Here is a 22,328-nt window from a genome sequence, read left to right as displayed (position 1 = left end):
CAAATAATAAGTATTATTATATGGAAATATCCATACATAAGTACCATAAATATGTTATTTGTTAACCATAATATTATACTTACAAGCAAGTACCACCATTCGTCTAATGTTTTTGGACATATAAACATGTTTAAATCCAGTAGGCAGTATTTCTATTTTTTTAAGTATATGGCGAGTTATCGGTGATGTTTCATCATTTACTATAAAAATTTTATTTTATTTTTAATACAAAAATAAAAAATATTATAATAATTAATGAAAGTATCTCACATGTAAATAATCTATCTAAAGAGAGTGAACATTTGAAATGTTTTTCTAATACGTGTAATATAGTTTTTTCCTCTTCTGGTTTACGAACTTTAGAAGCTAATACCAAAAAACCTAAAAATATATATATAAATGTAGTAAAAAGTAGGAAAAAAATGATTTTCATTGTTCCTAACAAAAAATTAAAAAATTGCTCACCTTCATCAACTAAGTGTTGATTCCAATCATAATTTTCTGATTCTTTTGCCAAACGATATCGTTCACCCCATCTGAACAAATCTCTTAGTGTTATAAAACCATGTTTTCCAGCAAATGCAGCACTTCCTTTTCGTGTTGATTGTAGATCTTTCATAACTGATATTACCTTTTTAGCATATGACAAAGGAATTTCACAGCGTTGAAACAATATTGTTTCCAACTCATCAGCTGGAATCTCATCAAAATGCATTTCAATAAAACGGTTTTTGAATGCTCTTGATAGTATCTATACATAAAAATACAAGTCTAAAATCAATTGTTTTCCATTAAAATAAAATTAATCATCATAATCATTCTGTCATAAATATTATTGAACTATATATTACTATAATATCATATCATAATATGTAAAATACTTTACTAAAGATTCTTAACATTTATCAGGAATAAAATTACCATATTCTTAATGTAATAAGCAATAGACATTTATTTTGACATAGATAAAATTAATATTCTAATATTTATTTTGTTGGTGCATTTTTATGTACTAAAAAATTGTGAAGAGAATTGCAATCTTATTTTAGCATATAATCAGAAATATAATTCTGAATGATAATTTTAACCAGTTCTCAATCTTTGAATATATTTGTATTAGTTTTGACTGTAAATTACTTATGTCTTATTTATTTTCCTAATATTTATTTAACAAGCCTTAATATTTTAATAAAAACTACAAGGCTTGGAGTTAAATAAATAATTATGAACTTACTTTACGACCACCATATAAACCCGGAGGATTTTGAGTAGCAAATATTCTAAACCCAGGATGAGCTGTGATAGTAGTTTGTGTTTCTGGTATAAATAATTCACGATTATCATCTAACACACGGTTCAAAGCTTCTAACACGTCGGTTGGTGCTAAATTCAACTCATCTAATACAATCCAATGACCTTTTCTCATTGCTTCAACCAAAACACCTATAAAAATGAACATATTTTAAAATTGAATAAAGGTAATATTAATTAATAATTAATAGAAGTATAGGGGTATAAATGGACAGAATATAGTGGAGTAATGACACAAGTTGCCAACCGAAACACTGGTGTGGAACTGATGGATAAACACTTATTTAAGAAATACTACAGTACGTCTTAAAAAAAGTAATTGAAAATGAATTTAACAGAATAACTCTTACAAAACCAATGTACTAATATTCATTACTAACCTTCTTTAAAAACTAGTTGACCAGTAATAGATTGAGCAGAATATGAACCAATATACTCTTGTAAATCTGTGTGTTCATGGTTATTAATACGTACTAGAACATTACCAGATGCTGCTGCTAAATAAGTGATTAGACTTGTTTTTCCAACACAAGTATCGCCTTGAATTAAGACTGGGAAGCAACTCAATGAAACAGCTCGCACAAGATCACGTAAATTCTTTTTAACACTATTTGTTAAAATATACTAAAAAATATTTCAATTTTAGTCAAACATATTTAATTTTAAATTCTATATTCATACTTTTTCAGAAGTTGAAGGTTCCAATATTCCTTTTTGAATCCAATAACCTTCAAAATGAATAAAAGATTCTGAATTGATTAAAGGTTTTGGAATAGGCTGATTAATAACTCCTTGAATCAATTTTTCACCAAACATAGTAGTAGCTATTAATGATTCAACGCGTTTATGAGAGGAACTATCCAACTGAGTAAGGAAACTTAGACAGAAAGATTCATACAACGATCTCTGAGCAGATTGACATGGATTTGAAGATGCTATAGACAATGCACGACAATAAGTTCTCAAACTGTAATGAGGTTTGTGCCCTGTGCCATCAACTAAAAAGTTTTCTGCTTCACGTCTGGCAATTAAGTAAAATTTAGATATAGCATTTAATTTTTGAGCAGAGTAGTCTGGTAAATAGCAAGCTGTTAGAGTAATTAAATCAGATCGATCTGTTAACTCTTCAACAAAAAATTCTGTAAATCTGAAAAAAAATTAATTAACATTAATAAAATATTAAATTACAAGTTGGTAATTTAATAGAAAATACCTGTTTCTTATGCCAGGAGGCAAGTCTTTTTTTCCCACATCAGTAGCCGGATTCATAGCAGCCATTAATCTAAAATTTGGATGTCTAGAAATAGGTTTAGAATCAGTTTTTTCATATATAGTCACAGTTCCATCAGATTCAAGTAAACTGGATAAGCATTGTAATGTTTCAGCTGAAGCAAGGTTTATTTCGTCCAATAAAACCCAGTATCCTAAAAATGTATACAATAAATATATGCTGCTATGGATTTAAATGTAATTTGTATTGCATTACCTTCTCTAACAGCTCGTATAAGACTTCCTTCTACAAACGCAAAAGCCATTGCAGTCTGGCAATGTTTTAATTGAACTTCAAAACGTTTCAATTTTTCATTTAACTCCAACCAAGGTTTAACAGGATTATTATTCTTTGTGTTTTTGTTAATGGCTTTTTGTAAAACATGTTTCATTAATTTTATCAAACTAGTCCAGTCACGGTTATTAAAACAAGTCTAGAAAAAAAAATTTTAATTATTAGTTTAACGATATAATACATTTATGATGATTAATTTACTGATATATGGCCCAAAAATTTTTTATTTTGTTCAATATTAAACTCTGCTCGAAAAAGACTTTCAAACTCTTCTCTAATTGGTTTGATAATAATCTTTAATTCGACTGGTTTATATCCTCCAATGAGATCAACACTATCACTTTGTTGGTTCATATTTAAAACAGTTAACTTATTTCCTGTGTGTTTTGCTAATAGTTGAAGTGTTGATGTCTTTCCTGTACCAGTTTCACCGACAAGCAATACAGATTCTTTAGTTGCAATTGAACAAGCGATGCGTTCCAAAAGACAAGAAGATGAACGTGTTAAAGCAAACTTTGAAGAATTTGATCTGAAAAAATAATATATTATTATTATGTCTAATATATTACAAAATACAATAACAAAATTAAATTGATTGGACATACGAAATGTACAAAAGCTAGAGGGGTTTAATTTAAAAGCTACATTTAATTTTTCTGTACTCAGAAGGGCAGAATAAATACTTTTTTTAAGTATACAGAGTGATTCTTATATCATTGAAAACAACTTGAAACTATATAAAATTCAAAAAAATTTTCACTTCATGAAATAATGAGTGTTCAATGATAAAAGAATCACACTGTATATGAATCTTGATTTTTATCTTGAACGATTACTAAACTTAAGATTTCAATTTCTTTTGGATTTAAAACATGAAAACAACAGATAGTACCATCACACCATACATATTGGCTGAATATTAAAATTACATTAATTTCAATGTCACGGAAAAATTCCCTATATTTTTATGTACTAAATGATCAGCTATAAGTTATAACAATAACAGATATAAAGAAAATATTGGCCAATACAAAATACAATTTAGAGACTATATAAATATATATATTTGAATGTTATAAGGCGACCATATAATATTGTTATCACAGGTATTTTTCAAATATTATAAGCGTAATTTATTAATTGCAAGTGTCTTAAATAGTATCATGAAAATATTTGGGGTAAAATCATAAATATCTGAAATGGTTTTTAGTATTGTGTGGGCTGTCTTAACGGTTTTTCGTGTAGTTTAAAGTGTTTCAATTTTTTCAACTATTCAATTTAATGATACTTTTTTTTAATTTTTATTTAATTGTTATTCCACTTTTTGTTAGGTTAATAATATGAAAATGTAAATGCATATAACCTAAACAAAATAATGATAATTATTTTTGGATAATATTTAGTAATTTATAATTATAAATATATAATAAGTATGTGTAATTTAGTAAATCTGCTATAATAATTATTAGAAAATTAAAAAAATAATTTTGGGTATAACGGCATATTCTTAACGCTCCCTTTTCAGCCGTTATAAAATCAAACCCCTGTAGTTTATTTACTTATACACAGCAATACTTCTTTTATCATAAAATGAAAACATTGAATTCTTACATATAATTGTCCGTTAAAAAAGAACCAGTGCGAGGTAATGTAACTCGACCTGCAATGCAGTGTTTCTCATCAAGTACAACAGTTGGTTTATACTCATTTAAAAAAAATTCTGCTTTAGTTTTCACAACACCGATTAAAGAAGCAACATGACAAGCAAGTTCAAGTCTTGTTTCTGAAAATAAATAAAAAAATAATTTAAATACAATAATTCGCAACATATTAAATAAATAACTAAATTAATAAATTAAGAATTGTTAGTTATTTTCAATATACTATCATTAAAATGGTATAAATATATTTAAGTATAAGACATTTAATGTGTGTTCTATACTACAATCTACGAGATAAGTAAACCGTTTCCCCTACTTATGGCAATTGGTGGTAAAGCGTCAACTCAAATGCATTGTGATTGCTACCCAGTTGAGTTCTCTCGTGTGTCGGATCATAGGATTAATGATTATTTTAATAGATAAAAAGGTTTCATTTAAGAAGACTCTCAATATTTAAGGGATTTGGTATAACCAAATTAAATTACATTTTGATAAGAATTAAAATTTTAAATCTATATGATTTAAAGAATTTAATAGTTTTAAGTGTTCCCTTAACAGCAACAACAAAGTTTTTGAGTAATAATATTATATGGAAAAATGGTAACGTGAGGGTAAACAAACAAATAAAATATTTACCAAATATGTTCACACTAAATAGAAGAGAATAGATAAACTGTGTTATAACGTTTTATTTTTTGATATCAATACTCACTAATTTGTTATAAATAAATGAAAAAAACAAAAAAAACCATGAACCTTTACAAATTAATGTTTTAAGATTGCATAAAAAAAAGATACGAAAATTGGTTTATCTAAATTATGTAAAATTTGGTTTCTTAGGCAATATGACGCGAGTCGCCAACTCAATCATTTTACTCAATTATAATTTATAATATATATACAATAACAAGATATATTACATTTTAAATCACACCATCATCTTAAGCACATAAATGTACTTAGGATTATTAAAAAAAATTCTGAAATACTATAGTAAGTTATTAAAATCATTGTACAATCAAACTACTTTTGTACTTCACTCATCTGCTTCAAGATGTTATGTAGCTATTCATCAAGTCCTTTAATGATACTGATTAATTAAATTATATTTTAAATTTGTAATATGTACTTGGATTTGCAGCACTACAGCAAAATATGTCAATTGCATCTTGGATTACTTTTAAAGCTGATTCACTTGATGTCACATCATATTCTTTAACAATCCTTGCACACCATTTCATCAAATCTCTCGTAGAAGTTAATCTTCCATTTCTTTTTAAACTCAATATAGCATCACTATTATGAAATCCAGCAGAAAATAATAAGAAAACATCAATGATTTTTGGGGCGATTGTCTTTAATATAGGAAACTGTAAAAAAAAATTTGTAACAAAATATAATCATATTAATTTATAATTTATATATAATTAATGAGAAAAATTGGAATTTGCCTTAATTTCAATAACTTCAATTAGTTCGTTTTTGCTAAGTGGTTCAACATTTATTTGGATATAGTGTTTTCCTAATAAATCAGTTGCAATGTTTTGTTTATGATAGTAACCACTAGAAGTAGTTATAACTCTTTGAGTGAAAAACAGTTGAAATCCAGTAGCTGGAATAAGTCGATCTCTAAATCCAGGAACGGTTAGCGATCGACTTTCTACAAGAGAGACGAGAACAGCTGCCAAATCACTAGAAGCTGAATCAATATCTTCAAGCAATAGCCATTTTCCTTCAGTTACAGCCTAAATATTAAAAAAGATTTAAAGATTTTTTTTTAGTGTTTTACATAAAATCAAAGTTTTATTTGAGTAATTTCTCTAATTATGTCATACTGATATAATATAACCCTTACACAGTAAGAATGTATTGCTTAAAAAATAAATATTTTTTATGTTATTTCAAGCTAATAATAAGATAATATAGGTAACAAAATTCATAGCAACTAACCTTTGTTAGAGCTCCTGGCTGCCAAACAAATTCTCCAGGTATGTCTGTGCAATGATATGATCCTAACATCATCTTAGAATCAGTTTCATCACCCAGTTGAACAGTAAGTAATTTTTCATCAGTATGTCCTATTTACATATTAAAGATAAACTTTACTATTGGCAATACAATAACATTTTTATTTTATTTGTATAATATACAGGATCAACCCAAAAAAACCATAGTATAAACTGTCAAACAGTCACAGAGTATTTTTGGGAGCAGAATTTAATGCTTAACTAAATTCTCAATTATTTAACATATACCTAATAGTAATAGTATATTCTAATTTCATACATTTAAACATTGTCAAATTAAGTAAGTCTTAATTAAATGTGTCATGATCAGCCAGGGGAATGATTGAAATAATTTTTAGTAAAATAGTCTGCTAGTAAAATCCCTAATCAGATAACCTAATAATAAAATATTTTGTATTATTTTAGTAAATTCTGTTGTTTAAGAGGACGTGATACCCGCATGTGTTGTCTCCGTCTTACAAGTGCGTAACATACTAAATTATAAGCAGAACACGTGTAGCTCCGTTAGCTTAAAAATTAGAGTGAATTGACCTCTTACAAAATCTAAAGGTAAGATTATTATCTAGACAACCTTATGAGCTTTTTATTATATTTTAATTTCAAAGCGAGCTTTGAGTATTTTAAAATTGTAAATTGTTTGTGCATTTTAAAGTACTTATAACTCGCTTAAAAATTAAAATATAATAAAAAGCTCATGAGGTTGTCTAGATAATAATCTTATCTTCAGATTTTATAAGAGGTCAATTTACTCTATTTTTTAAGCTAACGGAGCTACACGTGTTCTGCTTTGCGTATAATTTGCTATGTTATGCACTTGTAAGACGGAGACAACACATGCGGGTATCACGTCCTCTTAATATTATAAAATATATTAGTTTTTATATTTTTAAAAGTTTATAATAAAAAATAATTAATGTTTAAGACAACACTACACCCACATTAGTTGTCTCAAATACATAACATAGCAAATTTAGGCTTAAAAGTTAAAGTTTAGCACCGTTAGTTCAAAAAATAGGTTGAATTAATTAATCTATTATGAAATTTAATGATTTTTATTCATTTTTTATTTTATTAAAATTATTTACAATTTGTACAGTACAATAAGTATAATGAGTAAGTTGTAAAATAATGGTTAGTGACAGGAGCTTAGCATTTGTGAGCAGGCACTCAGCAGTGTTACTGACCTGGTAACTTAATGGTAAAATCATTATATGAGATTGTATATTGATTTTTATTATAATTAAATTTTTTAGTGAGTTTTAGTATATAAAATAGTGCAATTTTAAATGCTCATAACTCACTTAAAAACTAAACTATCATAAATACCGACATATAAACACAGATAATATTCTTATCAAGTGTTATAATGGTTGATTCACTCTAATCATACTAATGAAGCTAAACATAAATTTCTGAGCGTAAATTTTCCATACAACACATTTGTCAGACAAAAACAACAAATGTGAGTGTTATGTCCTTTTAATATAAAATACAAAATAATTTATAGAATTGTACAAACCAGTAATATTTGCTAAATAATGTACTAAAGCACTTTTGCCACTCCCAACAGGTCCAACCAAACAAGCGACTTTTCCTGCTGATACAGCTAATGATAGGTTTCTTAAATTTTTTTTTGTAGAATTGACAAGTATAAGATCACTCGGCTATACAATTAATATTTTAATATATTAGTACACCATATTTAATTATGTTAAATAATTTAGATTTACGATGGTTTATTACCTGTTTAGGAGGCCCAACTATAGACAGAGATACTTGTTCAACGGTTGTATATTGGTCTGGGTCTGGTATATATGATTTTAAATAGTCTTTATTACTTGAATTGGACCTTAAGTTGTATTTTAGCATATTTTCTTCATTGGTTTGTTCATCCATATGAAGTGAAATCAGATTATTTTTTTCAGATTCAGTAAATTGCAATATTATTGACATGCATTGACAAGCCAACCTAAATAATAATAAAATAAAATAAACACCTTTTTTTTTTTTTGATTATAAGAACAAGTATTTACCAAACAACATATTTGTCATTGTGATTTAAGTAGCAATTCGTAAATTCTGACCAATCCCAAAGATTTCGAAAATGTTCAGCTGCCAAAGTCAATGAACGTAAAACATCTTCAACAATTTTTACATCTGTATCGGCCATTTTCTTTTTTTTAGCTATTGATGGTGAATTGTTAATCCAAGGTGGTGGATGTTGTGAGTAATAATCTAGTATTATTCTAAAAATATATTAATAAAATAATTAATTAACTAACATTATCAGATTAATTTTTGATTTGCAAATAAAAACTATACTGTTACATAAACATTTTTTAAAATCAGTTTTTTTTAATTTATCAAGATTTAAATTAGGTTTAGTGAAACCTTTAAACACTGGACCCTCTCAATCACTGAAATTTTGTAGTTGGTTCCCAAGAAAATGTTTGTTATTTGGAGGTGTCTGTTTGGAGAGGAATCACTGTATGTACACCAATAATATTGTAACAACAACTTTGTAATTTTTTTTTTTGTGTAACATATTAAGTGTCATGCAACAAAAACCACTGTTATTATTAATATATGCTAACGGTATTTATAAAGACTAAGAATTATGATTCTATAGAAAATAATTTCCAAAAAATATTATACTTATATGATTAAATATAACTTAAAATTTAAAAAAAATAGGAACGACAGCTCTAGACAATATAATATAGTAACACATATAGATATCATAGGTAAGTATACCTACACAAACAAAAATACCTATATTTTTTAGAGTAATTTTTATCATGGTTAAGGGCATATAAACATGACTATTAATTTATTTTATTAAGAATAAATTAACCCTTTGAGGAGCAGCCTTGGAATACATAAATGAAACTCAGGGAGCGGCTCAGGAAAGAAAAATTGGAAAAAAAATTATGAGCGAAGACGTATATGTACGTCCTATTTTAATAGGATTGATAGATGAAAATAAATCAATTGATTGAAATTAAACTTCACAGATGGCAGCACATATTTTATATAAAGTATTTAACGGTAATGAAACATAAATAAAGGAATTAAAAGAAATACGCAGTAAAAACGTATATATACGTCTATGCTCCTCAAGGGGTTAAGACTCTTAGGGCCAGTTGCACCATCTACGGTTAAACTGCAATTAAGCTTAATCAGCTGATAACAGATATTTAACCGGGCAAATTTGGCCGATTAAACAGATGACATCAGACACATTAAAAAAAACTCGTGTAGTTTTGCAACACCGGTGTCCTCATGGCATATTTTTCAAAAGTATGTAGAGTTCATATTGACGCAACCAATTTAAAAAGGTTTAATGGTTTTAAAGAAAATCAATTTTCTACTATTTCTGATGTAGGTAATTTAAAAGATGGATACCTAATTGATGAAACATTTTGAGTATATTAACGATAGAATAACCAAATTGGATTCTTTGCGCTCTGTTTGAAACAAACATGGATATTAATTATGGTTCATACTTAACCTTGTATCTGAAACACAGATTATATTTTAAAAGTAGTAAAAATAATATTTCTTTACCTCAGCTCGTCCACGGCCAATACGTCGGGCTTTTCTTGGTCCATCACAAACAATTTGTCAAACACGAAATTATCAAAACCATACAAAGGTAATAGTGCCGCGTAATCATTTACTTCACGGACAATAATTAATAATTATAATGCAAAAAAAATTTTTATTAACGAATATGCCGCACCGACTATCGGCCGAAATGCGAGAAAAAGACGCTCACGAAATACACGTGAGTTTCATGTTGATCAAAATAATATGAAGCTATAATCGAAATACGAAACTTGAAAACGTTATGATTGTAGTTAGCACCGGACCTATGAGAGATAACCACACCTCCATAGCTGGTTAAGATAGTTCACGGTCTAAGACCGTGGTCTAATAGATTATAGTTTATTATCTTATCACAGTCAATGAGAACAATCGCGAACATATTAACAAGTAATATCTAATAAGCATGAAGACTATATTCTAGACTATTCTCTTAGATCACGTTTTAGTATTTAGTGTTATGGATGGAGCCATGTCCCATTATTTGAAGCCCAGCGACGAGTAGCTGGGATCTGCGCATGCACGTGTATACTCGTCGAGTATTTATGCAAATAACTGAATTCTCCCTGAGAATTCATCAGTGATAACCAGTGATACAAGTGATAAATATGTAATGAGTATACTGCCAAATGTACAAAAAACGCATCTCAGCAAGCTACTCGACTCTAATATGTACTTCAAATTGCTTACATAGGCAAGATAGGCTACTTTATACTTACCATACTTACTTTTCTATGGGGTATGGCGCCGTGCCTCCATCCATTGTTTATGAAATATGAATATATGATAGAAGATTCTAGTCTTAATGGTAATAACTCAAATGGAAATGGAAATTTCAAATCTTATTTCAGAAATTAAAATTAAATATAATGCCGATTGACGAAATTAAAAAAATATGCTATTTTATTGCCGTACATATTTTGTAATAAATAATATGGTGTATTTGAGTGAAATGTCAATAAGACAACTTGTAGAAAAAGGAAGATACTACTTGATTGTGTTTGTTTACTATACATATTATTAGTATACATCACAATTTACAATCCTCATGTTCATAATTTCATGATATTCAAATTCTTTAAAAGAAAAATAGGTATCATCGTAAAAACAAAAATTGTTTGAAACAATTAATTTAATAAATAAAAATATATAATTCTCTACAAACAATGTAATTTCTTAATAGTTAATACACATAATCGTTAAAATTACTTTGAAAATGTACTAAGGACCAGATAAAAAGGCCAGCAGTCTGCCAGTTGCCTATTTTTGGTATAAATCATAATTAATACATTTTTTTTTTAATTCACAAATTAATCCTGACTGTCCAATATCACCAGTCGGTTTAATTTCACTTTTCCCAATAGTCTTTTTCATTATCAGCAAATTTGGTAATTATTTTTTCAACATTGCAAATGTAAACCTGTAATGTTGTATTGTTGTGCATAGAATAAACAAAGAGTAAACCTATAAGTGGGATATAACATCTTCTAAAATAATTTTTTTATGATCCTTGAACACTCAACAGTAAGTGTTCATATAATATATTAATGTGTCAGATGGAATACTTAAATCAATACCTATTTAGTATTTTTCTGCCAAAAAGCAGAAGAAATAAAGACTTGCGGTCTTTACTTTCAAAAGATACTTTCTTTGGTATGAGAATGCTTTTAGTTAAGTAAAAAGTGGCCTAGTAGACGTAGGTACCCAAGACCAGTGGCGTGCCGAACAGTCATTTGTTGAGGCAATTGCCTCAAGGAAAATTTGGGTGGGTGGGTGGTTGTGTTAGTATAGATGTGCAACTTATACCTAAAAAAACTTAATAATATTTATTATTTTGAATAATAAAAAAAATTAGTGAAAAAACTGTTGGTGGTGGGGAGGGGGATCAAATTGTATAGTTTGCCTCAGGTCTGCTTGTCAGTTCAGCACGCCACTGCCCACTGCCCAAGACCTAACATTATAAATTAAATAATTTGTACTTTTCTCATACCAGTTAATGAGTCAAAAAAATGTATCGTTGGGTAAAAAAATTTAAATGCAGTTTATTAAGAGATATATTCACTACATATTATAACAAGTAATAAATAAAATAAATAGGTATGTACCTATAAATTATAATTTATATGTCTGATTTGGAATGTACTTTAGTCTCCATTATCTAAGGTACACTTGGTAAAACATTGTTTGACAACTGAAATTCTAAAAATTGGTGTTTTTATTTTTGTATTTCTTTACGACTTACTTATTTATTTAAATAATAAATCATAAAAATGGAGATAAAATTTAAAGGATGCAACCAGAGGCGTAATTTACCATATACAAAATTGTATGCATTCTATAAGCCACAAAATATAGATGTACTTTATACCTCACATATTATTTGTTATTAAAATTGATTGACACTTTTGTAAAATAAAAAACAACGTTTAACACAAAATTCTGAAATAACACTTATGAAAGAGATAAATTATGTTATAGAGTTGATTAAATATATTTTATCAATGGTTATAGATACCTAGTGGTTTATTTATATTTTTTATGTTTTTATAATTTGTCATGACTACTCAATAATATGTTTTCATAAGTCATATTTTATTAGTCTTTTGGAGAATTTTAGAAGTTTTGTAGGACTTTTTGAGTTTTTGAGGCATTAAAATTTCAGTTCTGTATATTTTATTGGCGTATGAACACTAAAATATTAGACAAATAAAAATCCTAATTATTTAGGATAAATAATATTTGAACCAGATTTAGTAGTGTGTACTACTAATAGTTTCTCTTTATTCTGATGTTAATAAGTTAAGAGCACGGTTCAAGAGTATTGGATAAAGACGTAAAATGTAAAGTAAATTGGTAAACATAGTAAATTACGATGTAGTAGCATTTTTGAAATTTTATGATAACAATAAAAATGTAAGCTACGATTCTTTACGCCCATTTTTAAAAGTACGACGGAAAAAAGTTATCACTCGATATCAGCCTGAAATCCATGATAGTGATTACTGATTTTTATTTCAACAAATTTTTTTCTACCCAATGCCGATAATTCATGTTTTGTATTCGTATTTACTATTTAATACTTCAGTTTTTTGTAGTCACTAGTCAGTACCTAACTGCGTGATAACGATATTAATTACGATTCATTGGGTAACAAGTCGAATGTGTGTACCTACTGCTAACAGTGCAACGAATCGAAATTCATAATTTATAATAAATGTGTTTGCGTGCATTGTTACAATTATTAATCAGTTCATTACGTTTTTGAAACCGCTCATAATATACATAACACTATTATAATGGCCGTGGACAACTTGAAACAGTTTGTTTTCCGCAACAAGGAAGTTCTCATGTTTATAGTGGGATTTGGAGTGATGCACATCGGCTGGTACAACTTGCAGCGTAACAATACCTTGAATAAAGCAATAGCAGCGTCTCGTGATAAAGAAACTATTAAGGTAAGCAATGCTGGATTAAGTTGTATTTATATAACTCCTTTTGATGTCTCGAAAAGGTGCACACATGTTTGGCATGTATTTTATTTAAAAATATACCTACTCTGTTACTTAAAGCAGTCTGGAGTCTGTGTGTGATAATTTGGAACAATTCCAGAATCATAGCTTTTTAAAGAATAATTTATAAATATTATCTATTATATAAGCGAGCGTGTGTTAAATTGCACATATTAGGTAGTTATTAAAAATAAATAGTCGTAATACTAAATTAATTTCAAATGAAATTGGTATTTGTTCAGAATAATGAAGTTTAATTCATATACAATAACATGTAATGTCTTAATAATGAGTAATCATTGTCCTATTGGTCATTACGACATTATCCAATTATTGAAACACTTAGTTGTTTTCCATATGACATCATCATCATTTATACTTTTTACCACCAACAATCTACCTATATAATATTAGTGTACCAGCTGTTGCTGTTATAACTTATAGGTACTTATAGTTCATTTTTAATTAATCATTAAATATAGGTAGGAGGTACCTATTAAGTTCATCCATTTTACTATTTTAGGTAATATGAGTGCCTTACCGAGATTTTATCTGTAGTTCACCAGTTCAATCCTCAACCCAAGTGCTGGAACTCGATTACCTTTTTTATTTTAATAAACTATTTTAATTAACTAATAAACATACACATTATATAAATAACTATCTGATATAAATTCTCACCAACTCTACCAGTTTTAATTTTTTGGCATGTTTTTACCTTGTTTTTGTCTATGTTTTTTTTTAAATTCTGTATACCTAATCTAAATTATAATACATAGGCTAGGTAGTAGTTTAAAATATATAATTTTTAATTATACAAGTAATAAGCAAATTTTCTAATTTTAGTTTTCTAGTTTTTTTTGTTCTTCATAAATCTTGCGTAATATAGTACCTATTCTTGTCTATTGTAAATTAACAATAATTTTTTTCTGTGTTATAAGAAAAATTACCATAAGATACCAATTTTTTTAATTATCAATGCCTTCAGAGATTTTCGGATTTTCACAAAATAGTAGCTATTTGAGAATATTTTCAAATAAACAAAAAATATCATTAAATCAAATTTAAATTTGATAGTAATGATATAGCTATAATACATCAGCGGTTCTTAAACTGTGGTCTGTGACACTCATTTGGGAGACCATAAATTAGAAACATTAAAATAATTAAAATCTTAATATTACATACTTTGTAATATTGAACTTCCTAACTGAAATTTTATTTTTTCTATAAATTTTTCATAAAATGTTTGTTGAAGGTGGTGTTATGACAAAATTACTAATTTTTATTTAAAGAAATTCTTGCTTAGGCTGGCTATGAGAGCATAGCTATGTTATAACTTATCTTCTATACCTACCTATTATTTTCTTTTATATCTTAACTTTTTTGATCAGAATATTTTAATTTATATATGAATAAGAATAAGAATAAGTATAAGAATTTACCAGACTTTACCAATTTATTCCTCGTACATACCTGCCATCTCCAGACACTACCAAGTATCTCTTCTAAATTTAAAAGCTTACAAATACTATAAACTATTATATAGCATTTAAGTCGTATATTTTACGTCGTAAATTAGCTTACGTTTAAATTTTAGTCGTATATTTTAAAAATATTAATCAAAAAAGTTATTGGTGGAAACTGGAAACATTGTATCTTTGTAAATTTATAATTTATTTTTATTATTTTTTTTTTATTTTAAAGGAATATAAGCGATTAGAACGTGAGATTAATGCAAATTGGTCAGACAAATCTTCTTCACAACAACAGCATCAACCTCAAACATCTGGTATAATATTATCTTCTGCAGCATCATTTACAGAAAAATCTCCTAATACTCATTAATTGTACATATATTAATCTTAAAAACAGTTCATTTGTGATTTAATTATATATATATATATATATATATAATAATGAATAGTTATGCAAAAAAAAATATTTCTGTTTGTGAAAAATATAAGAATAGCATTATTTTTAGTCAGGAACTAAGTACTAACTGTGACTTAAAAATGTAGACTAAAATTGTATTTATTATATTGTGATATAAAAATGTTTTCTAGTCTCTAAAATGATAATTATGTAACAAGTATAATAGATTGCTATTCTAATATGCTTATTCAATATTCATGTATGTATATATATATAATATATTATGTAGAAACAAACTGAAATATTATTTTACTACTTAATAGTTAATTTTTCATTGATTAATATTGTAACTTGTTTTCTTTACTGATATTATAATGTTAACATCATAATAGATTTATAGATTAGAAGTATTTTGATAAATTATAACATAAAACAATAATATATAAAAAATATCAAAAAAAATATTTTTCACATTTTAATTTTAATTAAGAATGCTAAAATATTGAGTGAAATGTATTGAAACAATATCCTTCTAAAATGTCACTTATCATTAATTTTGTTAAGATATGGTTTCCCCACAACGCCTAGATGCAGTAGTGCTATTTTACCACTACTTGACGCTAGCTATGTCTGGACCAGTACAATATACTGTTATGTAAAGCAAGTTTTTTTATTATAAAGAAATTAACTTAGATGTATTATTTTTCAATTCAAAATAAAGGTAGAAACAAACTAAACAATTAAACACCTTACAAAATCCTACTTTACATTATTGATTAAAAAAAAGTAAATTCTAATTCTAAATAATAAATAATAAAAAGGCAAATAGATTCATAATATATTATTTGTTAAGAATACTTCTAAAATGTATTTAGAATAAGTATTAAAATACTTTGTGTCATTTGAATATAAAACTAAATTGTTTAATTTAATACATTTGTATGTTTGCCACAAATAGTTACTTTCATTTATTTATAAATATTTAAATGAAATGGATAGTTCATATATATAATTTAATAAGTTAAAAGTTTCAGATGTAATGTATATTACAATTATTAATTAAGCACGTCAAGTTAAACTTCAAGTAGGTTAAAATACGAAAATATAAGGTTTCATGAAAAAGAATGTTTTATATTCTAGAATAAAAATACATAGAAAAAGTAAAGTATTTTAATGCTAAATAGGACTGTTAAATACTGATAATACTTCTTTCATTGTTTTTTTTTTTTGCAAGGTCACTCCTTACACTTATTTATCAACATAGATATGTTTAATAAATATGTTACCAATAAAACTTAATTTATTGAGAAAAGACTAAATAACTAAAAATACCAATAAACTAATAATATACTAATATCTTATTTAGTACACATTAGTCAAAGTAAAATTAATTGTTTATAGTTGATACTAAGATTTAATAATTAATTGTACTTGCAATTGTTGGTTGCACATTTTTTTCTCAAAAACTACTTCAGTAGTATCCTGTGTCAATGCAAACATCTATTTTTTCAAAAGAGAACTACTTTTTTTACCTACTTCAAATTATTTAGCAGATGATTTTTTGCATATTTTTATGTATCTAAAACAAAATGCTTATGTGTAGTTTCTGAGTTATTAAAATGTTTAGTATAAACCTTAAAAAAGGAGGGTAAGTAGATGTTGCTCTGCTGTACAGTAAGTTACAAATGGGTCACTGTATAATGGATGGTATTAAATTTGAATTCAATGATATAATATCATTGTATAAGAAAAACGATTCTGAGCAGAGACGGTATGTCAGTCTAGGTATAAGAAATATTATTAAAAAAAATTTACCTATTATAAATTCCAAATTAATCATATCACAATATTCATTAGGTACTTATAACGCATTATACATCAACAACAAACCGTGATACTATCATAGATATATAATAGTATACTTTAGAAATTTCAAGTACCCACGAATAATATTATACAATCGCAACATAATAACTAAAATAGTTATTATAGGTATTTTAATATGTAATTTCGTACAAATTTGAACTTAAAATTATTATAAAAACAAACTGTGCTTATGTGTTTCTAGATTTTTTGGTAACAGAATTAACTACTTACGTGGAGTCTTGTTTTAAATTTTCATTCCTTAGATATAAAAAATGAACATTTTATAAATTTTTAACTACAAAATAATTATTCAATTTCAAATTTGATAAATATTGTAAAAATTTGAACTTCAATTGCTTATTAAAAAAAATTGTGACTATGTATTTTTAATATTTTTCAACTGCTATTGTAACAATATATCAGGAGCCTTGTATTAAATTTTTACACTTTTTGGCCGAACAGATAAAACTTGATATTTATAGGAAAAAAAACTAAAAAATATAAAACCGAGAATGTCCGTGAACAGCTCAAAAAAAGTCAAAATATTTTCAAAATTTTATGGTGTATAGAAAATGAAAAGTTTAACGTTCAGTTAAATTTTCAAATATCTACAGTCATTCGTTTTTCAATTACAATAAAATAAGAAAATCGTCACATGAGAAATTGAGCGAATATCAAAATATGTTGTAAAAATATGAATTTCAAACGCTCATAAAAATTTAATTTGACTTTCTTGTAGACATTTTTTTTTTTTTGATAAAGGTACGACAATATTATGAGGTATCTTGTATTACATTTTAAAATCTTAGATTTAAAAAGAAAATTTTTGATGAATTTCCAACTAAAAATAATTTGAAAATGTTCGTCATTTATACATATTTTGTCAATATTTGAACTTTAGATGCTTATAAAAAAAAATTGTGACTGGATTTTTAATTTTTTTCATCTGTCATTGAAACAATATACTAGGAGCTTTTTATTAAATTTTCAAGCTTTTATAACCAACAAATACAATTTTATAGATATTTATAAAAAAAAAACTAAAAAAAATGGAAACAGAAAATGTCCGTAAAGAGCTCAAAATAAGTCAAAATGTTATGGTGTATAGAAAATAGTAATATAAATATTCGGTCAAAATTTCATGTACCTACGGTTATTTATTTAAGAGTTGCACCAAAAACCAAAATCAATTTTCTCGAAAACAGATCTTGCGTAAAAATTCCCGTTTTTCCTTAATTTTTCTTTTGTTTTTCACGGCGCTTTTGAAAACTACTTTTTACCCCACAAAGTACCTACTAGATTCACTTTCCTATCAGAAAAGATACTGTTGAAGAAAATCCAAGCACTTTTACTGTCCTAAAAGGTGATGACAGACACAAAAAATAAATAAATAAATAAAAAAACACACATCATTGTAAAATCAATACATTCATCGTTCCACTCAGAATCTAAAATGGTATTACAAAAATATAAACTTTATGTAATATTAGATTTAGTATTTATTATGATTGGATAATTTTTACAAATTATTTACCTATATTGATTGATCAACAGTAATTAAAGTTAGTACCTAATTACCAACATTTTAAAATCATCGAAGCCCCATATTCCATACGTACTTAACTCATTACCATAGACTTATTATCCATAGTATACAATGATATATAACTCAAAAACTACTCATTCTTAGATCCTCCCCGTGATACGCGATATGCCCATGGTTCGGTTAATCATAGTAGTAACGGGTGCCACACTATTACGCTAGATACAAATTATATCATAAGAGATATCTTGTGAAATAAATAATAATTAAAATAAATATCAATAATTTGTTTCAATAAAGTATAAACTATAATTTTAAATTTATTTTAATGTTCAAACAAATATATTATTATTTAATGTATAACTAATAAATGCAATCTAATTTTTCATTAGGTAGGTACTAGTTTAAAATCATATTAGTTTTTTGTTCTGGATCAATTAGCTTTTACTGTCATGATTTATACATCCTATAAAATGTTTTAAATATAAGCCCAAACCAAATAAACTAAATTCAGCTTTTACTGAGTATAGTAAATACATTAAATAGTAAGTCTCTAAGCTATAAAACCTAGGCTACCTAGCTTTACCTATAGTGTACGAGCCTTGTTGGTTGTATTATATATAGCCATATTGGTACTACCTATATAATTCAGACTTCAGTATAACAGTATTTGTTCTTAAAATTAATGTTTATCCCGCTGGTCTGTAAATTGCATTTTGTCATCCAGCCCTTATAACAATTGTAAATAGGCCACTGCGTTAAGTCAATGAAACTTCAGAAGTCGTAGGATATATTAATTTATATTTCGATCAATTCTGAAAGATAAACAAGTTTTATGCTTTTACAAATTGTTAATAAATTTATTGTTGGGTGTGTACCTACTACCTACTGTGTTGGGATATGGAACACAAACACGTTTGTCGCGTTAGGTTTACGCGTTAGAGGCACAGAAATCGTCACTACTCACTTAGATCACCGGACACTGTTTATACTTTATAATCTACTCGTGCCATGGTAATAAAAATGTATAATACTAATAATCGGATAACGAACATTTATACATTTTGTTGCCTACACACAACTCCTTAAAAACGGTTCATTAAAATTTATAATGTTAGATATGAAAAGAAAAACTTTTATGAATATTTCTAACTGAAAAATAATTTGCACATTTTTGAGATTTTCGGGATTTTAATAAATGGTGGCAGAAGTTAAACTTTTGATGCATATAAAAAAATTATCTATCTTTAATATTTTTAAGCTGCTATTAAAGAAACTATTGAGGAATATTGCATTAAACTTTTAAGCTTTTTCACTAGGTAAGTGAAAATGTTTTTATCAAGAGTAATGTCCCATTAATTCCACAATTTAAATCCCCGATGAATTTTATGGAATGTAAACCAGGATTTTTATTTAATACACTGTGCATTTTTCCTTTTATAGCCACTCCCAATGGTCCCATTTGTCCTTGTACTTATTTTATGTTCTTTTCAGCTTCTTCTATGAATCCTAAACTTTGAACTGAAGTATAAAGTCATTTTATGTGTTGTTTCTAGTGGTTTTATTATATCCTCCAAACAGTGGCGTCTTTAGGAATTTTCCATGAAGGGGGTCTAGCTAATTTTCCAAATACATTTAAGTGGGGGGCTCCGTTATAGAATATATTAGTATAATATGTATGTTATTTAGTATTCATAGGTCCAATAGAGTTAGGGGGGGGGGGGTTAGACCACATGAACCCCCATTAATTATGCCACTGCCTCCAAAAATCTAAAACTGACAGATATACCCGCAAATTAAATTATTTATTTTCTATATTATCATCTTTGCAATAGGTAGTCATCTTTAAATAGTCGCTTTTTGAATAAAAACTGTCTGGATCATAAAACTCTTTAACCTAACGATAGTGTTACGAAATTACGATACAATTATTCATTTGACAATTCGACAATATATATAAAATTAAATTGTGTTGATGTGTAAAAAAAATGGAATAAGGGAGAAATATTTATAAAAATGTATTTATGACGAAATATGTATAATATCAAGCACAGCTAATTTTATTATAAATCATTTGAAAAGAATTTATCTTTTAGCCTAAATTAAATTATCTATAGATACCTATGTATTTTATTTTCGATAATTCAATAAGAAATATAACATCCTTGTCAGGTTCGTCATGAGTGCGTGCTTAAAAAAAAAGTAATTGTGAATTATAGGTGCAGAATTGTATAATAGGTAATTCAGTATAGTTGGACAACAAAGCGTTTCAATTATATTATTATATTTGTTATTACGAGTGCGGAGTGACGAGTCATGTCGTGTACCAAGATGACGGAAAAATAACACAATATAATATATTATGTACTTCAATGAAGGGCTTTCGCCGTCCGGTTGGCTTATCTATTATTATGTGTAAGTGGCAAGTACCTAGACATTTTTAATCTGGTCAACTTTTAAACCCAGCGGGTCAATAGTGCGTGCTGTATGATGCAGCCGATTTGCGTGTATCTGTGTTATAATTATTTGTTTTACAAGTTAAAAATTATAATAATATGTACCTAGTATGACGTGTGTGTAATTTCTTTTTCTGTGTTAGACTACACTTTTTAGAACATAATAAATGTTTTTACACACAGGCGTGCGCTCGGGGTGGGCCAGGTGGGCCGTGGCCCACCCTGCAAGTTGTAAGATACTTATTATAGATGGCAACTTAAATTATATAAATAGTTGTATTGTTTTATTCAGTGGTATAAGCATTCTGATTTTTGATTTTCTTATATCAACAAAATTAACAGGATTTTCTTAAATCTATAAAATATGCAAACGAAAAATGGTTCTATTTAATCGAGGATAAGGTAAATCGTGGACATATAATCACATATATCACAACCAATCAATTTGGACTTGCATATAAATCCTAGCCCTACTAATAAAAATATATATATTATACCTTAAAATTTAAACAGCGGGTGATGACCGGTGAGTAAATGAATGCAATTTTATAGGTAACAGTGTAACACCTAAAATAATTTGTTTCAAGTATCATTGGCCACTCTGCCACAACGAGCTGCGCACGCCTATGCTATTACATTGCGGGTGGTTTCGGGTATCTATCAAATTTGATCTAGTTAGTAGTTATATAATTTGAGAAAATAAAAAGTAGTCAAATCCGAAAATGATTTCTTAATTGTGAAACACACTATCTATATAACAAACAGCGACGGAAATGAGATTATAATTTATGTACGATGCACCGATTTTCAACAGTATCAATTTTAGTAGGTATCAAAAATCAAAATATTAAATAATATAAAAATTTGAAACTTTTTATCAATAGGTACAGTGATGTATTTACGGGGGGGG

The 22,328-nt window shown here is 27.1% G+C and overlaps 1 protein-coding gene and 1 long non-coding RNA gene across 2 annotated transcripts in view; one reads left to right on the top strand and one right to left on the bottom strand.

Annotated features, from left to right (window-relative positions):
• LOC100166016 (midasin) overlaps positions 1-10,371 on the bottom strand; it is a 31,904-nt gene extending 21,533 nt beyond the window's left edge. The window contains exons 1-17 of the mRNA XM_001947371.5: positions 10,131-10,371; positions 8,597-8,809; positions 8,307-8,532; positions 8,083-8,227; positions 6,487-6,614; positions 5,988-6,281; positions 5,666-5,906; positions 4,487-4,658; positions 3,077-3,404; positions 2,798-3,014; positions 2,525-2,735; positions 1,993-2,458; positions 1,692-1,935; positions 1,235-1,443; positions 466-751; positions 271-381; positions 84-200 (exon numbers count right to left, since the gene is read on the bottom strand). Of these exons, the coding sequence (XP_001947406.2) occupies positions 84-200; positions 271-381; positions 466-751; positions 1,235-1,443; positions 1,692-1,935; positions 1,993-2,458; positions 2,525-2,735; positions 2,798-3,014; positions 3,077-3,404; positions 4,487-4,658; positions 5,666-5,906; positions 5,988-6,281; positions 6,487-6,614; positions 8,083-8,227; positions 8,307-8,532; positions 8,597-8,809; positions 10,131-10,174 (3,652 nt within the window). The 5' untranslated portion in view covers positions 10,175-10,371. The remainder of the gene's footprint in view (positions 1-83; positions 201-270; positions 382-465; positions 752-1,234; positions 1,444-1,691; positions 1,936-1,992; positions 2,459-2,524; positions 2,736-2,797; positions 3,015-3,076; positions 3,405-4,486; positions 4,659-5,665; positions 5,907-5,987; positions 6,282-6,486; positions 6,615-8,082; positions 8,228-8,306; positions 8,533-8,596; positions 8,810-10,130) is intronic.
• Positions 10,372-13,168: 2,797 nt separating this feature from the next.
• Positions 13,169-16,310, top strand: LOC100159171. The gene is made up of 2 exons (XR_511119.3): positions 13,169-13,624; positions 15,386-16,310. It is a non-coding gene; the product is annotated as an uncharacterized LOC100159171 (long non-coding RNA).
• Positions 16,311-22,328: the final 6,018 nt, after the last annotated feature.

The sequence above is a fragment of the Acyrthosiphon pisum genome, chromosome X, assembly GCF_005508785.2.
Source record: "Acyrthosiphon pisum isolate AL4f chromosome X, pea_aphid_22Mar2018_4r6ur, whole genome shotgun sequence".
Lineage (NCBI taxonomy): Eukaryota > Metazoa > Arthropoda > Insecta > Hemiptera > Aphididae > Acyrthosiphon > Acyrthosiphon pisum.
The sequence above is the reverse complement of the archived record's forward strand: the minus strand, read 5'-3'. Positions and strand labels throughout refer to the sequence as shown.